At 34.2% G+C, this 17,533-nt stretch overlaps 1 protein-coding gene across 2 annotated transcripts in view; it reads right to left on the bottom strand.

The window, feature by feature from the left end:
- LOC129219920 (dol-P-Man:Man(7)GlcNAc(2)-PP-Dol alpha-1,6-mannosyltransferase-like) overlaps positions 1 to 17,533 on the bottom strand; it is a 60,547-nt gene that overhangs the window by 15,098 nt on the left and 27,916 nt on the right. For both annotated transcript variants that reach the window (XM_054854237.1, XM_054854235.1), the window contains 3 exons: positions 14,940 to 15,043; positions 9,487 to 9,713; positions 1,251 to 1,420 (listed from right to left, as the gene is read on the bottom strand). In XM_054854237.1, the coding sequence (XP_054710212.1) occupies positions 1,251 to 1,420; positions 9,487 to 9,713; positions 14,940 to 15,043 (501 nt within the window). The remainder of the gene's footprint in view (positions 1 to 1,250; positions 1,421 to 9,486; positions 9,714 to 14,939; positions 15,044 to 17,533) is intronic.

The raw sequence follows: 17,533 nt of genomic DNA, 5'->3' as shown, positions 1-17,533 counted from the left end.
TTCATATATATATATATATTTCATCACTTAAAAATTACAAACATGCAACTGTTGAAAAGTTTTCAGACTTTCCTTAATATTAAACAATCGATTACTTTGGGAATGTAATGAGTAGAACCCTGATGTATACAAATGCGTAATTGCACATTTGCAACTGCAATTTGCATATTTTTGCTTCCTTTGACATTAGGGTGCATACAAATGCATAAAAGTGGCAAACTTTGCGTTGTAAAGTTACCTGAGAACAGTTTTCCTGTACAGCATTTAGAACACATTTTGGGTCATTATCTGCTGTTTTACACTCCATATATAACTCAGTTTCTCTCTCTTTCCTATAACTTAACAAAAAAGAAAGTTTTGATTCCTAATCACTTTTTACATTTCTCCTGAAAATCATCATTTAAAGGAAAGTTGAGTCACACATTGTTCCATTTTTACAGCAATTTGCTGAGGAGATGATGTTTTCAAATAATAAATGGTGAAGCCAGACTAGCAATAGATCATGGATAATCTGAAACTTTAGCGTTGGGAACCCATAAGCAAAAAAAAAAATAAATAAATAAATAAAATCTGGATTTTCGCTGCAGCAAAAGCACCTCTGCATTTTGAAACCTCAAACATATGATATATGATTCAAATAAATGATAATACAAAAGAAACTGATAAGTGTTCAAAATTACATGATGTTTTGAAATGAGCTTTGTCTTTGTAACAGTTAGTAAATGTTTTATATATCATTCTGCATATACACAACTCATGAATAATTTTGTACATACAGTCAACTTTCAATAACTCGAAGTCCCAAGGGACCGGCTAAAATGTTCGAGTTATTGGTAGTTTGAGCTATGGGAAGTTTCCACAAATGTCTAAAGAGTTTGGGAACCGATGAAAACTTTGAGATAAAGGAATATTCAAGTTATAAACTTCGAGTTCTCGGGATTTGACTGTATTTTGATCTATTTTCCTATACCTTTATTGCCTTAGCTTTATTTACACAAAGAATCATGAATGTCATCTAGTAGCTATCTTTCTCATCTTAATTTACCTATTTTACTGATGCATCATTATTTTTCCTATTAAATGCATCTGCATATGAGATGGCATCCGGCCTTTCCCTCTATTAGTTGATAAAATTAATTGTTGTTTGGTTTCATGGAATTTAAAGCTGCTCGTTACAACAAAGAAAAAGAAATAACGTTAACAGTTTAAGCATTAAAAATTATTATAAAAATATCACATAAATAATATACCTTTATCTGCACTTTCAATAGAATGTAGTTTTGCAATTGCATATCCACCAGCATAATTATGGTAGGAGATGGTTAATATTAATAATGTGGCACAAATATTTAATGCAAAGTGTAGGCAAGTGAAGTGTACTAGAACACCATGGAATGTAGATTTGAGCCTATTATTCCATCTGGAAAGATATTTATAAATAAATATAGCAAATTGAAAATAAAACATTTATTCACTATAGTATAAGTTCAGTGATTCCAGTTACAATAAATTTTATTACTGATAAACACTGATATCTGTTCAATTTTTTTTTTTTAGTTCTAAAATGTCATCATGGCAAGTTTTCACCAGTCTAAAATACTTTTCAGACCTTTTCCCTTGTTTTCATGATTTTTACACAAAAATTATGTAAATAAATGATCACTCTAAAGACTTTTTTGGAGAACACTACACAAATTCAAACATATTTTCAAAACATGGTTTATTAAACATTGAAATGAACTAAAAAGTCAGTAATCCAATCTTATTAAGCACAAAACTTGCAAATGATTGCAGACACGTGTTTCGGTGTTACAAGGAACACCTTTTTGAAAAAGGTGTTCCTTGTAACACCGAAACACGTGTCTGCAATCATTTGCAAGTTTTGTGCTTAATAACATTGGATTACTGACTTTTTAATTCTCAGCACAAAGGTATTTATTCTTTATTGAAATGAACTGTCCAGAAGAAAAATTATGCCATAAAGATTATGAAAACACAAAATAAAATGCATTCTTTTGATATAGAAAACAGTTACATTATGATACATGAACAATTGTATTCTCTTACAGCAAATTAACTTGATATTTAAAGTAATGTGATTTAAATCACTACAGCCATTTACAGTCCCTGGCCAATTTATTAGACGCACCGCTGTTTTTTGAGAAAAACAATGATTTCGACGAGTTTATATGCAGCATTGTTATATTTAAATCTTCTAACGGCAAGACCATTCCCACTCCATGTTAAACTCCAGTTGACTCTCATGAGTATACTCAGTCTTGCTGCTAGGACGGTTAAACTTAGATTTAATGAATTTTATCTCAGGAGTTGTTATTTACTTCCCATTTGTGCAAAGTTTAAACGTATGGCAACACAATGTGAACTATTTAGTGTTAACGTATGGCAACATAAAACATGTTTCAGTCATGTTCGTCATTAAAAATTCAAGTGGTACATTTTTATCATGGGTAAAACAGCTGATGTGTCCCAGCGTAAAAAAGCTGAAGTGAAAGTTCTTGCGGAAGCTTTTTCAAACCGCAAAATATCACGAAGATTGAAGATTTCTGAAGCTAGGTGTACGATGGATAAAGAAGAAAATTGATGCAGGGGACGAATTGAGCCTGAAATAAAAGCAAAGATGTGGCAGAAAGCCCATTTTCACTCCAAGGTCAGAGAGATGTTTAAAGAAAATTTGCCTGGAAAACAGATTTGATACCACAAAAATGACAACATCACAACTCCAAGATGCTAACGTGAATGCTTCTGAGTGCACTCTTTGAAGAAAGAAAAAGAACTAGATTTTCAGGCCAGCCGCCCCGCCAGGAAATCCAAATTAACTAATTAAAACTATTTGCCCAGAATACATTTTATTTCTCTCTTTATACACTAGATGGCAGCACCAGTCCATTTTAAATGTAATTGCAGAGATGAAGAAAGGAAATTTGGTACTAACTTACCGGATTGTGACGTTGGCCTCTGTATCTCAAGCTTTGAAATTTACCACACAGGAAAAATTTACTTATCTTTACTTATATTACACAAAAGATTAATAAAATTCTTTTTTAATGTTTAAAAGACGTATTTCTTAAATTTTCGCTGCTTGCTTGGGCTTGCTTGTTGACTTTTCATAAAATTTTAATTTTTTTCTAAATTTCAATCTAAAAATTGTTGAAAATGAAAAATTGAATGCACATGTTGTTCATACACTTATTTTTATATCATTTTCTTAAATAAAAAAATAGACACTTTTATGACCGTTTTCTTGAAAATTATTCGATCGTTAAGGGGTTAATACAATACTCAGCAAATGTACATTTTGCCACTTTGTGTAGATCATGTAAGCCCAAAACTTAAACATTTTCTGATGAACTATGCATGCATTCATTACTTTTATTTTTTACTCATTTGCTCTTGCAGTATATTATGAATTTTATACTAAAACAGGTCTGTTCGCTAAATTTGAAAATTCACATACAGCTGTGAAATCATTTCTAACATTTTACTTTTTCATTCAAGATTTAATTTCGTTCACAATTGATGTTCCATCTGAAGGTTTTTTGGCATAGCTATTTTTGAAACTAATTTAAAACAGTATCAATAGGGAAGTTTTCGATTTTTCAATTTTATTTTTATATGATAGAGTAACATGTATGTACATCATAGGTGAAAAAAATTTTGCGATACGATAAGTAGTTTTTTTTTTTAAATTAATTTTTAAAGTTCAAGTGCTTGTGACGTCAAATGGCATAGGAAGTGACGTCATGCGCTCTTCTGATAGGGGAGAAACCGAAGGACGTGCATTCGACTTCGAAGACGAAACGTAAAAGGCTTATCTCCTCGGGAACATTAAACCTTTCATCCTCTCGGAAATATTCGAATATCATCATTGATGTTACTTGAGGAAGATTATTTAGATTGAGCTTTAACGAATCAGGCCTCCATAGTGTGTTCAAAAGGATTGTTGAATTTCTAAAAAATAAAAATATCAGTGTGCTCAAAATGTCCCTAGCGAAAACTAGGGACTTCGACGGAAGGCTGCTTATTAGTGCCCTGTGAGGTAAGCTCGTGACGTTTCAGAAGAGTACACTTTTGCGCGTGGATTTTTAAAAATTCATTAAAAATCAATCACGGTGTTTTAAAATTCGGCGATGGTGAATTTTTTAGTTTTGAGGGTCAATTAACAATATCCAATAGCCATAATATGAACATTTAATAGGTTGCAACTTCCCTATTCACATTAAATCTATTAAATATATTGCTTGTTACCATAATTTATTAGAAAAACTGTGGACAAATAAATAGTTGTCCACACTTAAAAGAAAAATGGAGGAAAAATATTTACATTAGGCAAATGAGGAAAGTAGTCTATTGCTCAATGCTGGCCCCAAGGGAGGATCCAGTTTCTGGTTCTGGAACGGAGTATCAAGTCATTTTCGGGTATGAGTGGAGGATCTGGGATGAATTTTTAAAATATAGGTCTTCAAACTGTTGTTTTAGGCTATCTTTAATTATCTAAAGGGAAAGTCCTGACCCCTATCCCCCTTCCCTCTGGATTCATGCCTGGCTTGCAACAATAGGTCTTCCTCACCAGATACTTTTTACAAGTGCCACCTCTCCATTTAATAATAAATAAAATACATCAAACCTTTTCGCAAGTAATATTGCAATTAAAACTGTAATAAATAACTAAAAAAAATGCAATTTTTATATACATTTTCTAAAAACCGTTGATATTTTGGGGCATTTTTGAAACAAAAGAGTTATTGTATTGCTTTTATTATGATTTAAATGTTTATCACAGAAAAAAATATAAAGATGCCTTTTAATTTGAATGTATATTAAGATTCAACTAGTCGACCCGTGCGGAACTCCGCACTGTGATTTGAATTGTTTCATGTGGCATTTCACTCTTTAAAAATTTTAAAGAAAGAACATTATGAAGAAGAATCGAAAAAAGTAAACGGATTAAAGTAAACTGAAAAAAGTAAATGCACAAAAGAAGACACGTAGAATGAAAACATCAGCAACAAAATCTCGTTAAATACAACGTTGGGATAATGTGATCATCCCTCACCTTTTGATTGTACGTATTTTCAATGCAAACATAAATATCATTAAAAGTGTGACCGAGTGACTTGTGAAAAGCAGTAATTGTGCTTATGGCAAATACAGTACTGCCTATGTGAGCATCTGACGGGGGGAAAAAACATTAAACAGATATTTATTGGCACGAATTCGAACTGACGCCATTCTGATTAACAGCACAATGCTTCAATCAACCGAGCATTTGCGCCTTCTTTTTTAATGCTGTTCATTGAAGCACTGTGTAATAAAAAACAGCAAAAAAGCTTTTTGCAAAAAAAAAAAAAAAAAGACCATGCGTCTATGTTTTGTCATTAGCCAGCATGATGCGCTTTAAAATTATTCTTAAAAAAAGGAATTTGATTAAGGAATGAGGAAGATCTCTCATAGCGATTGAAACAAACATTCTAGGGAAATAAAATAAGCGTTTTTATTTTTTAAAATTGATACAATTTCCCATAGCAGGCTGCTTTAACCGTTACGGCTTGAATAACAGCACATGTTTTTCTTTTAATCGAATAATTAAAATTCAAAACCAAAACTGGTTGAACCGAGTCTGTTTTTTAAGTGTAATTTTTCCAATGTAGACAAAATGCAGTTTTGTTTTCCGCCGAAAGCAAAGGAGTAGAAAATGATTTCTTACTAATGAAGTTGATAATAATTTTTATTTTTTACATCGTATTTGAATAAATAGTTAAATGTTTACTGGGTGAAACTCTTAATTTCAATTTGGTGTAGTATTTTTTCATTTATACAAAAGGTTGAACACTGCTATTAGGAAAATCTACATTTCAACATACAATAAAAAAGTTTTTCTCCCCAAAAGGATTCCCTTGAGGTCTGAACTTTTAAATCTAATTTTTACTTTTTTATGCTTACATCATACTTACTGGCCTGAACATATTCAAATCTCGGGGGAAAAAAAAAGAAAAAACACCTTCCGACTAATAATCGACTTATCTGAATAATAACTGTAGCCTGCATAAAGGAGCCGAAACACCAAGTAGCATTCCCATCGCATTTATTTTATTGCCTTAGGAGTGTTATCTGTTACTTATCAGTTTAACCAAACAACTGAGTCCAGTGCTTTTGAGCTTTATTAAAAAATCAAAAATAAGTAAAAACAGGTTAGTTGTAATTTTTTTTTGCCGAAAGCGACACAAAAAATTGGAAAATTGTATCAGAATTTTTCTAAAATAAAAATCTGCATAAGAACTACAGGGTGCATCAAGGTTTTGCAACTGCAAGGAACGTTTTCAAAAAATTGATTTTTAGACCGTAAGTCTATTTTTTGTCATTAACCGCCCCGATAAGGTTCAAAATGAGGGGGGAATTTCTTCAAGAAATAAAAAAGATCTCACATACCGACAGAAAAATAATCCACAGAAATAATATGTAAGATAAGATATTCAAGAGAAATGTTTTTATTTTTGAAAATTTATGCAATTTGTTACCGCCTGTTGCTCGAACCGTTATGGCTTAGATGGCAGCACGTGTTCATCATCTAACCGAACGGTTAAGATACAAAATCAGTTGAACTAAATTCATTTTTTAAGCATAGGTTTCGGAATGTAGTAAAAATGTGACTTGCGACTGTTTTTTTGCCGAAAGGAGAACATGATATTTTACCCATCAAGTTATTAGCAATTTTAATGTTTTGCTTCATATTTTAATAAATATTCATAGTTTAACTAAATGAAAAGTGTAATTTTAATTTGAGGTAGCAACTTTTTTTATTTGTACAAAGCATCAAAAACTCATTAGAAGAATCTGCTTTTTCAATATGCCATTTTTTTCGGAACAAAAAATTATTCCATTGTATTCTAAAATCTTAAATCTGATACTTATGTGTTCGTTTACATTATGCTTTAGTTTTCTAACCAGAGCCAAAGCTGTAAAAACACCCCCCCCCCCAAAAAAAAAAACCTTACCATTTAGAATCAGTTTAGCTACAGGTTATACCAAGTATTCGTTACAGCAATGAGCGTTTCCATCTCATTTATTTTATTACCTCATTTGTGTTAATTTATTGTTTTTAAGTGTTCATGCATGGTGTTTGTCGAACTTTTGATGCAGATTGTCCGGGCTGGGCCTGAACACTCGCTCTTCTGGTAACCAGTCAAACGCTCTGCCGATTGAGCGATTCAGCTCTGTTGGTCACAGCGCAAAATAAACAAGTTAAACTTAAAACCTCAGTTCGGTGCTTTAAATAGTAATTTTTGGCAGAAAAAAAAACAATTTTTATATCGTGGGTTTATCTTTTGTCATTCACGATAAGCTTTAAAATGGGGAGTAAATCGAAGAAATTGATCAAGAAATGAGGAAGATCTCCCATAGGAACAAAAAACAGGCTACAGAAATAATATATAAGGATGAACTTTGTTATCTTTTTCGGAGAAAGTTGTACACACACAATTTTTAGATAATTTTTTTTTTGGTCTTTTCTTTCAACATTTTGTGATAGTGATGGTCGGATCGGTAATGTGTTGGTCTCATAACTGGAGACTTCTAGGATTGATGCCATCTGGTTGAAAATTCTCCATGTTTGCTAATGGTGACCGAAGCACGTTAAGTATATTATGGTCACAAAGTTCTACCAAGTTCTTATTCCAAATAAATACCTCTGGAGTTGCTGAACCAGGAGTTGCTCAGCTTTTGGTTTGGGTAAAAATTATCCAAATGCTCATAGATGGTGCTTCCAATCTTTTTCGAATTACATCGTGTGCTATTTGAGCTAAATCAGACTTCCACTGAAGTGGTGCTTTGTAAACAGAAGCCGTACGTTTCGGCCTTGAACCGGATAGCATTGTCTACTTGGAATCAGGTACCTGAGTGGTTTAAGCAGCAACAGATGTTAAAAAAAAAGTTTAGCACCTGAAGTTTAAAAAAAAAAAGTTTAAAACCTATGACAGGTTGTATAAAATCTGCGAAAGAGCTGCAACTGTCTTGAACACCATAGTTTGCTCAAGGTCTAGAATTTGAGGGTGAGATCACAAAACACATTTCTGAATTGAAACAATTAATGTCACATTTTACGGTGAACAATTTGTTCACAAAAAAACTTATACAGTATATGCTGGGGCATTGACAAAGATTTTAACATTGTTTTAATTTTGACCTCATAAAATCTGTCACCTTATTTAGTGTCACAAGTTACCTGATCCTGCTTCTGACTTGTGTTCATTTTCTACTCATTTCACTTCCATCCGATATTGTTTTAAGGAGGACATGAACCAAAAAAAAACATAGTATAGGATTTAATACTTTGAGAAGACTGCTTTCATGCAACATTTTTTCCAATTACGAATTTTGTCACGGTTGGTCTTGGACAAAAATACAGGGTGATTCATAATGAATGGGCCAAAAAGAATGGCGTACTGTGACTGCCATAATGGATTTATTTAGCCGAAACAAATTTATTCTGCAAGTACAATTATACAAGTTTTATTTGGCAGCAGCGAAAAATCATCGAATGACGAACTCGCTGCTAGAGGCGCTGTTAAACAAAATGTAGTCCATGCAGGACAAGCTGAGGAAAATGCTCCTGATTTAATTTTGCAGCAAGCTGGTGCTCCCCACATTGGAATAACACGGTATGTGAGTTCTTGAATGCATGTCTACCCCATCACTGGATTGGCTGTGCTGGGCCACAGGATTTGAAAGGATTTGAAAGGCTCTTCGTTGGCCGCCGAGATCACCAGATCTAACGCCCTGTGATTTTTTTTCTCTGGGTTTGGTTAAAGACAAGGTGTTTGTGCCTCTACTTCCTCAGGGCTTAGAGGAACTGAAGCAACAGATATAAATGCAGTGTTAAACTCCATCACAGGAGATACGCTATCACGAGTGTGACAGGAGCTTGATTACTGTGTAGGTATTTGTCGTGTCACCGAAGGGGCATGTTATTGAACACCTGTAGAAACTTCAATACATGTAGTTTTGAGGTAAATTTGAATTTTTTAAACACAGTAAAACCCCTCCTAACGGACACCCCTCTTATTCCGACAATTTTTAACTCCCCAGTTCCAATGCAAATAACATTATTAAACCCCTGTCCTGCGGACACCTCTCTATTGTGAACAAAAAAATTTGTCCCGTTAGTGTCCGCATTAGAGGAATTTTACTGTATATTAATTACAAATTTCACAATCATGTTTTTTTTTTTGTCCCATTCACTATGAATCACCCTGTATTTCCAAATAGATAAAACACTCCGTCAGTTTAATTTTTGTAATACACATTTTTGTATTATGAACGATTCTGAAATCATTCCACTAATTTGGATTGAAGTTACCGTAAATAAAAAATTATCAATGTAAAAATCATCTTCTACATTTTGGATTTTCCATCAACAACATCTGAGAATACATAATGCAAACACACATACAAACAATGAGACATACTAACATTTGTGCACAGGTCCTTGCTGCAGCAGCATTGAGTAGAGGGATTGTATAGATTATAAATCTCAGTTCTTTGTGAGGCAAAAAGGAGTACACAAGAATAAAACCGAAAACTGGATAAAGAATTACTCTCACTCTTGAATCCATAGCGAATGCAAATGGAATGAAAAAAATGGATGTGAGCAAAGCCCGAGGCAAAGCAGAATAGAAGTACCAGGCCCAAGGTGAAGTCTAACACAGTTAGTTAAGGCAAATGGCATTCACACAAACGAAAAATGAGAACAAAAACAATCTAAAACACATACATAAAATACACCGCCAGCTCAGTCATTACATCTGAAAACTGCAGTTTCGTGCTTTTTAGCACTCATCAGCCCGGAATAGGAAGTAACATAGCTGGTAGGTAAGGTAAAATCATTCATTTTTTAAAATATTTATTGATTTAATTTGGGTATATATATATATATATATATATATACAGTAGAATCCCTTTAATGCGGACACTAACGGGACGGATTTTTTTCTCCGCAATAGAGAGGTGTCCGCAGGACAGGGGTTTAATAATGTTATTTTCATTGGAACTGGGGAATTAAAAATTGTCTGCATAAAAGGGGTGTCCGTTAGGAGGGGTTTTACTGTATATATATATATATACACACAGGGTCGGATTTGGAAGTGTGGAGGCCCCGGGACAACGAAGGAGTGGGGGCCCCTAATCAGGGTTCGAAAAGATCATCATGTTTTCTAAAATATCCGATACTTTGATATATATCCGAATATTTTGATATATATGTATATACCCGATATTTTAGACCCGTGAAAGTTAGGATATTTTGTAAAAATTTTATTGTGGGGCCCTTTTGTTGTGGTGACTCTGGGGCAGTAGCCCCGCTTGCCCTCCCCTAAATCCGGCCCTGTATATATATTACAAAATGCAAACAATAAACACATAAGGGACTTACAAAATTAAACAAATAAGAATACTAAAACTTAATAAGACTCTAAGTTGATGAAGCCAGAACTCCTCAGCAGTGGAACCTTCATCCTAAGGTCAACAGACCCAAAATTTAAACTAAAAACTAAAGCGAGGATGTCCAGTTCCGAAAAAGCTAGCATTCAGTAATACATAGGGCTAAAGCACCGTATCGGAAAAATGAACACAGATTTCTTGGAACTAGGACCTAAAACTATACACTGGGGTTTCGTCTCGACGATGATTTTTGAATGTTCCACTGGATGTTTTTTTTTCGTGAGACCGATAGATTATGATAGTGTGGTTGCTGAGCAAGTTTGGCGATAAACAATAGAGTTGCAGAACTATTTTTACATTTGAAAGATATTATTTGATGTCTTTTTTTGTTTATTTGGCAAAATATTTTAAATTGCAGTAAAAACTGCTTCACTCACTAAATAGAGTTTTAAAGCAACTGTAAATCTAATTTAATGATTTGACAAAAAGTTTTAAATTCCAAAGAAACTTTAAGAGTTTTTTTTTTTTTTTTTTTGAAAAGTGTGCATGCATTTTATACAAAGAAAAATGATCATTTCACATCAGAGGGGGAGTGGGCGTCAATTTTTTTATTCAACAGACTTTTATTAAATTTTTAGCACGGGCATCGCTGTGCGGGTACTGCTAGTTAATAATAAGAATTTTAACACAACTAATTTTAACACATTATTTTTAAGAAAAATTATCAATATAGAGAAAAATAAATCATCACTCACAGAAATATACTAACTACAAATTAATCCTGAAAAGTCAATATTGTAATTAAAAACAAGTTAATGGAGACATTTTAGGATCAAAAATCCTTATGATTCTAATTAATCGGCTGATTATCTTTTTCCGATCAATTGGTAATCAGTGATTGACCAAATTTGTCTACAGGTGCATCCTTAATATATATTTGTGGTGAGGTTACTGGTGTCTCAATATTTCATAGAACAACATTTGACTTAAAACATATTATTCATTTACACTGTAGCTGCAAAAATGTATTTAACACACTGCTACATTTACACAAGTCAGCGCTTCATGTAATACTTCATTATAAATGCATTAAAAACTACACTAGTATGTTTTTAAACTGCATTTTTCAATTAGAAAAAAAATTAACTAATACACAAAATAAATCTTCAATCAACTTAAGGTATTGGTTTTTGTACCATTTCTATGAACATTTTCTCTAATACTTAATAACAAAATTAGGATCAGATAGTAAAAAAATCATTTAAAACTAACTATTTTATCTGACACACTTTTTTGTTTTTGGCAAATATTCTTTTTGAAAGGAGTATATTGTTGATGCATCAATAGAATAGCACAACCCAGTTGTTGAGAAGAGCTTTGAGCAAGACCGTATCCTGGAATTTTGTTGGGGAGGGGCCCAGATTTGCACATTCCCCTATAACACACACACAGAGACCATTGCCCCCCCCCCCCCACCGTATGTGGTATTTTACTGATACAGCTCTCATTTGTTTTGTTTCGTTTTTTGAATGCTCCCGCTGTTTTTATTTTAAATTTAATTTCTTATTACTTTTTTTCTCCGTAGTGGTAAAAATAACAGGAGACTGGCCATTTAAGTGAGATGCTAAATTGCACTAATTTCAAGGGATTCCGGGGAAATTTTTTGAAAACTAGATATAAAAATCTGTATTTTGAGGCCTTATATGGGGTAATTCAGACTACAAAAATATGAAAAAGAAATAAGAAACAGGGCCGATCCTAGCAGGTGTGCACCACACAAGGGCGGCCAAAGCAAGGGGCGGCCGCAGGCCGCATCAGGTAGTTCTTATAAGCAAGAAAAATTCCTCAAGAATTTCTCAGAAGATAAATTATAATAAGTCGAATAAATATACTGAATTTTAAATGTTAAATTATCAAAGTAAGTGTCGTTTGTGACAGAATCGGTAATCAGGCATGGAAATGGTCCCTTCCTGAAGCATGAAAGGGTATCTTCTAAAAGGAGCTCCGAGAGCAGCCCCTAATGCTTACCCCCCAAGCTTTTATAGACTTAAACAATGAAGACATTTTATTTATAAAAAAAAGCTATTCTGATTAGATACTTTCGCAAGCGTTTCAAACAACGAATTCTGTGTTCAACAATTGTGGATGCGTGGAAGGAAAGTGGAAAATTGCGATAACTTTGAGAGTCAAACATATGAATGACGAACTAAAATTTTGAAATTTCCCCCTTTTACGGCAATTTTTTCTTATTATAACCCCGAATGAACTGCTCGACTTCAGATCAGGTAGGAGGAAAGGGCTCTTGCCCCGGGTAGCAAATTTAAACGAAGCTCCAAAAGGATGCCATGACCTCCTTGACGAGACTAAAGAAGGCTTAAAATTGCGTTTCTAGGACTTGAATTTCGGAGAATTTCGCTGGTTGAACCACTGATCTTAAGTCTGATTCACAATTAAAATTATTTATTAAATCTTTGATTCATCCCTTCCACCTTAACTTAATCAAACATAGCCTAAAAATGTTGGCTCCAAAATCCAAAATGTGTTTTTAGAGGACAGCCCTTCCTACTGTCATCAAAAATTTCTTAATGACATTTTTCCGATTTGTTTTTCCAAAATTTTTGCGATGGACTTTTTGCGATTACTAGCAAAGACAGTCTCAATTAGCATCTTTAGAGAGGACCCTAATCCCACCCCCTTTCACTTAATTTATTGAAAAAAAAACTAAAACTGCGTTTTTCAAACACCTGTTTCAAGAACTTTCGGGGAAGATAACCGGATCCCCCTTTTCTCCAATGCCATCATTATACCTCAAACTTTCATTTTTAGACGGTTCCGTGGAGCCACAGAACCCTTCCTGCCTAAACTAGCCTAGAATTGACTTCAGTTTCAAAAAATAGTTCGTGAGGGCACACTGAACCCCCGCCCGCTCTTAGTCCCATCATTATCAAACAATGTCTAAAATACGTTTTTGGGACTTCAATTTCTAAAAAATTTCGGAGGAGAACTGCTTGGCTTATGTAACTTTCCACCGCGCTAGGGCATACCTATCAATTGTCGAGGTGAGGTGGACAAAAGTCTATAGTTGTATTTTTCCGATATTAATATCGAAAAACATCCGTTAAGATCCTCCGAAGCGTCCTAGTTTCGTTAACGTCACCAAAGATAGTATAAAATTACGCTTTTAGAAACATCCGCTTGGGAGCCCCAAAACCCTTCCTTCTAAAAAATAGCCTACAGCGGATTTTAGTTCTGAAATATATTTCGGTTCGGAATACTTTCATGTTTCCCCTATTGTTTTCAAATATAGCCAAAAATGGGTTTTTGAAACAATAGTGCCGAGAAATTACCAGAGGAAAGCCGCTAGATCCCCTACCGTCACCAAAGACAGCCTAAATTTGAGAACTTCATTTTCGAAAACATATGATGGGAGACGATTGAATCTCCCTCCCTCTAGCAAAGTCAACAAAGGTAGCCCAAAATTGCGTGTTTAAAACTTCAGTTTCGTAAAATTTACGGGAAGAGCGCCGATCCTTCCTACGCTACGATCACAAAAATAGCTCAAACTGATTTCAATTTTGAAAGAATTTTAGGAAAGAAATCCAACATTACTATCACCTGAAGTCTCGTAAAAGTTCCTAAAATTGCGATATTTGACGTCAATTTCGAAAATTTCTCCATGCACCCTGAATATTCCTACATCTTTCGTCCTTGCAATCGAACACAACCAAAGATAATCAAAATATGCAAATTACTCTTGAGGGGCGGCACATCAGGTCTTTGCATGCGGGCGGCTGACACCCTAGGATCGGCCCTGATAAGAAAACAAAACCTTTTAAAAGTTATGCATTCTTTTGCAAATCAAAATCAATCAAATAAAAATAGCTTGTTCGACAAATCGTTGACGTTAATCCACAGATAGGAGGAGGGGAGGTAAGTCTACCAAACTGACAAGGGGCCTGCCTTGGCCCTGAATTGAATTAGTAAAGAAAGCAGGAAGTCCTAATAAGGGTCTCAATTTCAAGTATGCTTTGCTGCTAATGAGAACTAGGATTGCTTTTTCTGTATTTCTTCGAATAATTCACTCGTTTAATAGTTACAAAATTAAGAATAAAAAAACTTTGCTATTTTCCTTTTCTGACATTAGAAATTAAAAAGAAAACGAAAAAAAAATTCTATTTTACATTACAAAACACTTTGGGTTTCGGGGGGAAGGGGGGGGGGCCTCGAGCCCTTTCTCTGTATACGGCCCTGGCTTTGAGCAAAAAACTTCCCACATATTTTCCTTTTGTGAAAAAAAAAAAAAAAATCAGTACATAAAAGCAGAAAGAATATTTGCAATGTAGTTCATTCCAATACAGCTTAAAAGAGAAACAAATAATGCAGCTCAAACTATACTACATTAAATGTTGTGTTAGTTATTTTCATGTTTAATAATGATAACAATTTTATTTAAACAAGCTACAAAAGTACAATTCTTGAAAGGATACTCCCCATTCTGAGCTTTTATTTAAAAAAATATTGAACCACAAAACTTCACCTTCAGGCCATACAGGCCTCATCCAAAAAAATGAATCTACGGTAACAGTAAGACCTGGAAAAGAAAGGTAAACCTCAAATCTATAAAATATCAATCAGTCAAACATTAATATCAAAATTTAGTTAAACATAAAAAACAAATAAATAGTATTACATATTTTATCATTCAGAAAGCTTTATGTTTTTCATGTCTACATTCCAAAAAACATTAGGGCAATAACTAAAAGGATGTAACTTGATGCATCATCTATTTTACATGCAGACCATTTGTGAACAATGTTCAGTGGCGGATTGGTTGAAAAAATCGGCCCTGGCATTAGGAATTAGGAGATGTAGCGGCCCCATAGCTCTTATAGATATTAAATTTTACCTAACGATTGGGATATCACTTAAATATGAGGAAATTATTCTTAACAACTAAATGTTTTATTTAAACGAGATTCAAGAGATACACTTCTGCGTGGTTAATGGTGAATAAATTGATAAAGTATTAGCTAAACCTTATTTTGGGGGAAATTTGTGATTGTAATTGTCTATTTAAGTATTTTTATAATGCCCGGAACTTGATTGAATATTTCCGCAATGATAACACTGCTTGTTTATTGTGTCCTTTTCTGCAGTCATGACAAGTAACTTAATTGCCCTGTTTTATGAAACTGATCTAGGGATGTTCATGGGTGAAAGACGAGGGCCGTCTTACGACATGATGGGTCCCTTGATACAAACACACATTACTAGGCCCTGTCATAAACATTTCCTTTTTTATACTTCCATACCCTGACGACCCCCAGACTCGATATGAGGTCAAAAACCTGGTGGGAGGGGTCGGATACGAGTTTGGCAGCCCCTTATTTTTTTTTCAAACGCACGTATCAATACAAAGAGAGAAAGTGGACTTAGCTTTCGGGCTTCTGGGAGTCATTAAAGTATGTATTAGCAATATAAACTTAATAGAAAGATTAATATTGAGTCTGAAATAAGGGGTCCAGGGGGCCTCTCCCTGGTTTAGTAGTCTCCCTAGTAATTGTAGTCTTAAAAACTCAATTTTAGGCAATATTTGGTGGTGTCAGGGGAGCGTAGGTTCAGAATTTCTCCTGCTGCAATTTTTCGGAAGTGGAAATCCAGAAACAGAATTTCAAATTATCTTCGTGTATATGCCATGAAAAGCGGTTCCGGGGGCTCTCCTCGGAAATTTTTTAAAAAATATTAGCTCCGAAACCGCAGTTTTAGAAGATCTTTGGTGATTTTAAGTCGAGATAGATTCCGAGGTCATCCACCAGAAAATTTTCAAATTGAAATCTAAAAAGCCTTTTTTTGGTAAAGATTAGAGCACAGGCAGTTACTCGAAGTTAAGTTTCAAAACCGAAATTTTTGCTGACCTTCAGTGATGTTAGGAAAAGTTTTCAGTAGGCTCACCCCGGAAAATTTTCGAAATTGAAGCACTAAAAACGATATTTAAAACGTTCCTCATTGATGATGCCGAGAGAGAGGAGGGGACGGGGTACTTTCCCAGAAAATTTTTGATACTGTTAATTTAAAAACACAGTTTTAGACCATCTTTGGGAATGTTAAAAAAATGGGAGAGGTTTGAGTGCTTTCCTCCAGCAAATTTTCGAAATTGGAATTCGGCTGTTCTCTTAGGAAGTTATTCAAAATTGAAGCCCAAAAATTAAAATTTTAAGCTATCTTCGATGATATTAGGAGGGGGGGGGGGGTTCTGGGTAAAACCGGAATTCTTTCAACATTGGTTTTTATCAACTTATTTTCTTTTTAAACTGAGGGGCTCGAAACCGTGAGTTTGTACAGTGTACAGAATACTTTTTGTTTCGTCAAAAAATGTTTGAAACTCACATTTCGGCGGCCTTTGCCCTTTGATTTGATAGTCTTAATAATGTAGAGTCTTTCATGCTTCTCAATGGTATTTTATAATTGTATATTTTAAAAATATTTTAAGGAAAAAAATATTTTGTCACTTTTATTCCAATTGTTATAAACAGGGTTGCTGAGAGCAAAAAGGGAAAAAAATGACACAGGTCAATTTTTTTCACATGCCCCCTTCTACACCTTTCGCCATTAGGATATTTTGCTCTCTGCACGAGTTCAATTCCGAGCCAGGCCCCTATTCTCCAACTAAGCTGACATGACCTCACGTCGGCCCTTTTAAGTTGCATTTTAGAGCAATTGTGACTTGTCATTTATAAATAAAAGCGTCAAAGAAACCAAAATTAATTTTAATTTTTTACGACCGCTAAGGTTCCCCTGTTTTTTTTTATTTTTAATTTATTCATTTATTTTTTTATTACACCACTAAAAATATATTGGCAGCCCTAGGGTCCGACTAACTAAAAGTAAGACTCTAGGCCCACATTAATTTGGAGGCCCCCTGAAGACTATGCAGTGTTTGATTTACATTTTTAAAACATGAATGCACTTTTGGAGGCCTCTTTGTCTAATCACACAACTATGTATAAATCACTTATGTGCATTTATGAATCCCTTTTGGGCCGCCTCATAATCTTGACCAAGGAAATTCGTTACTGGCAGA

Source organism: Uloborus diversus, chromosome 4 (assembly GCF_026930045.1).
Source record: "Uloborus diversus isolate 005 chromosome 4, Udiv.v.3.1, whole genome shotgun sequence".
In the NCBI taxonomy this organism is placed as follows: Eukaryota; Metazoa; Arthropoda; class Arachnida; order Araneae; family Uloboridae; genus Uloborus; species Uloborus diversus.
Note: the sequence above shows the minus strand (reverse complement) of the source record. Positions and strands in the feature narration are given on the sequence as shown.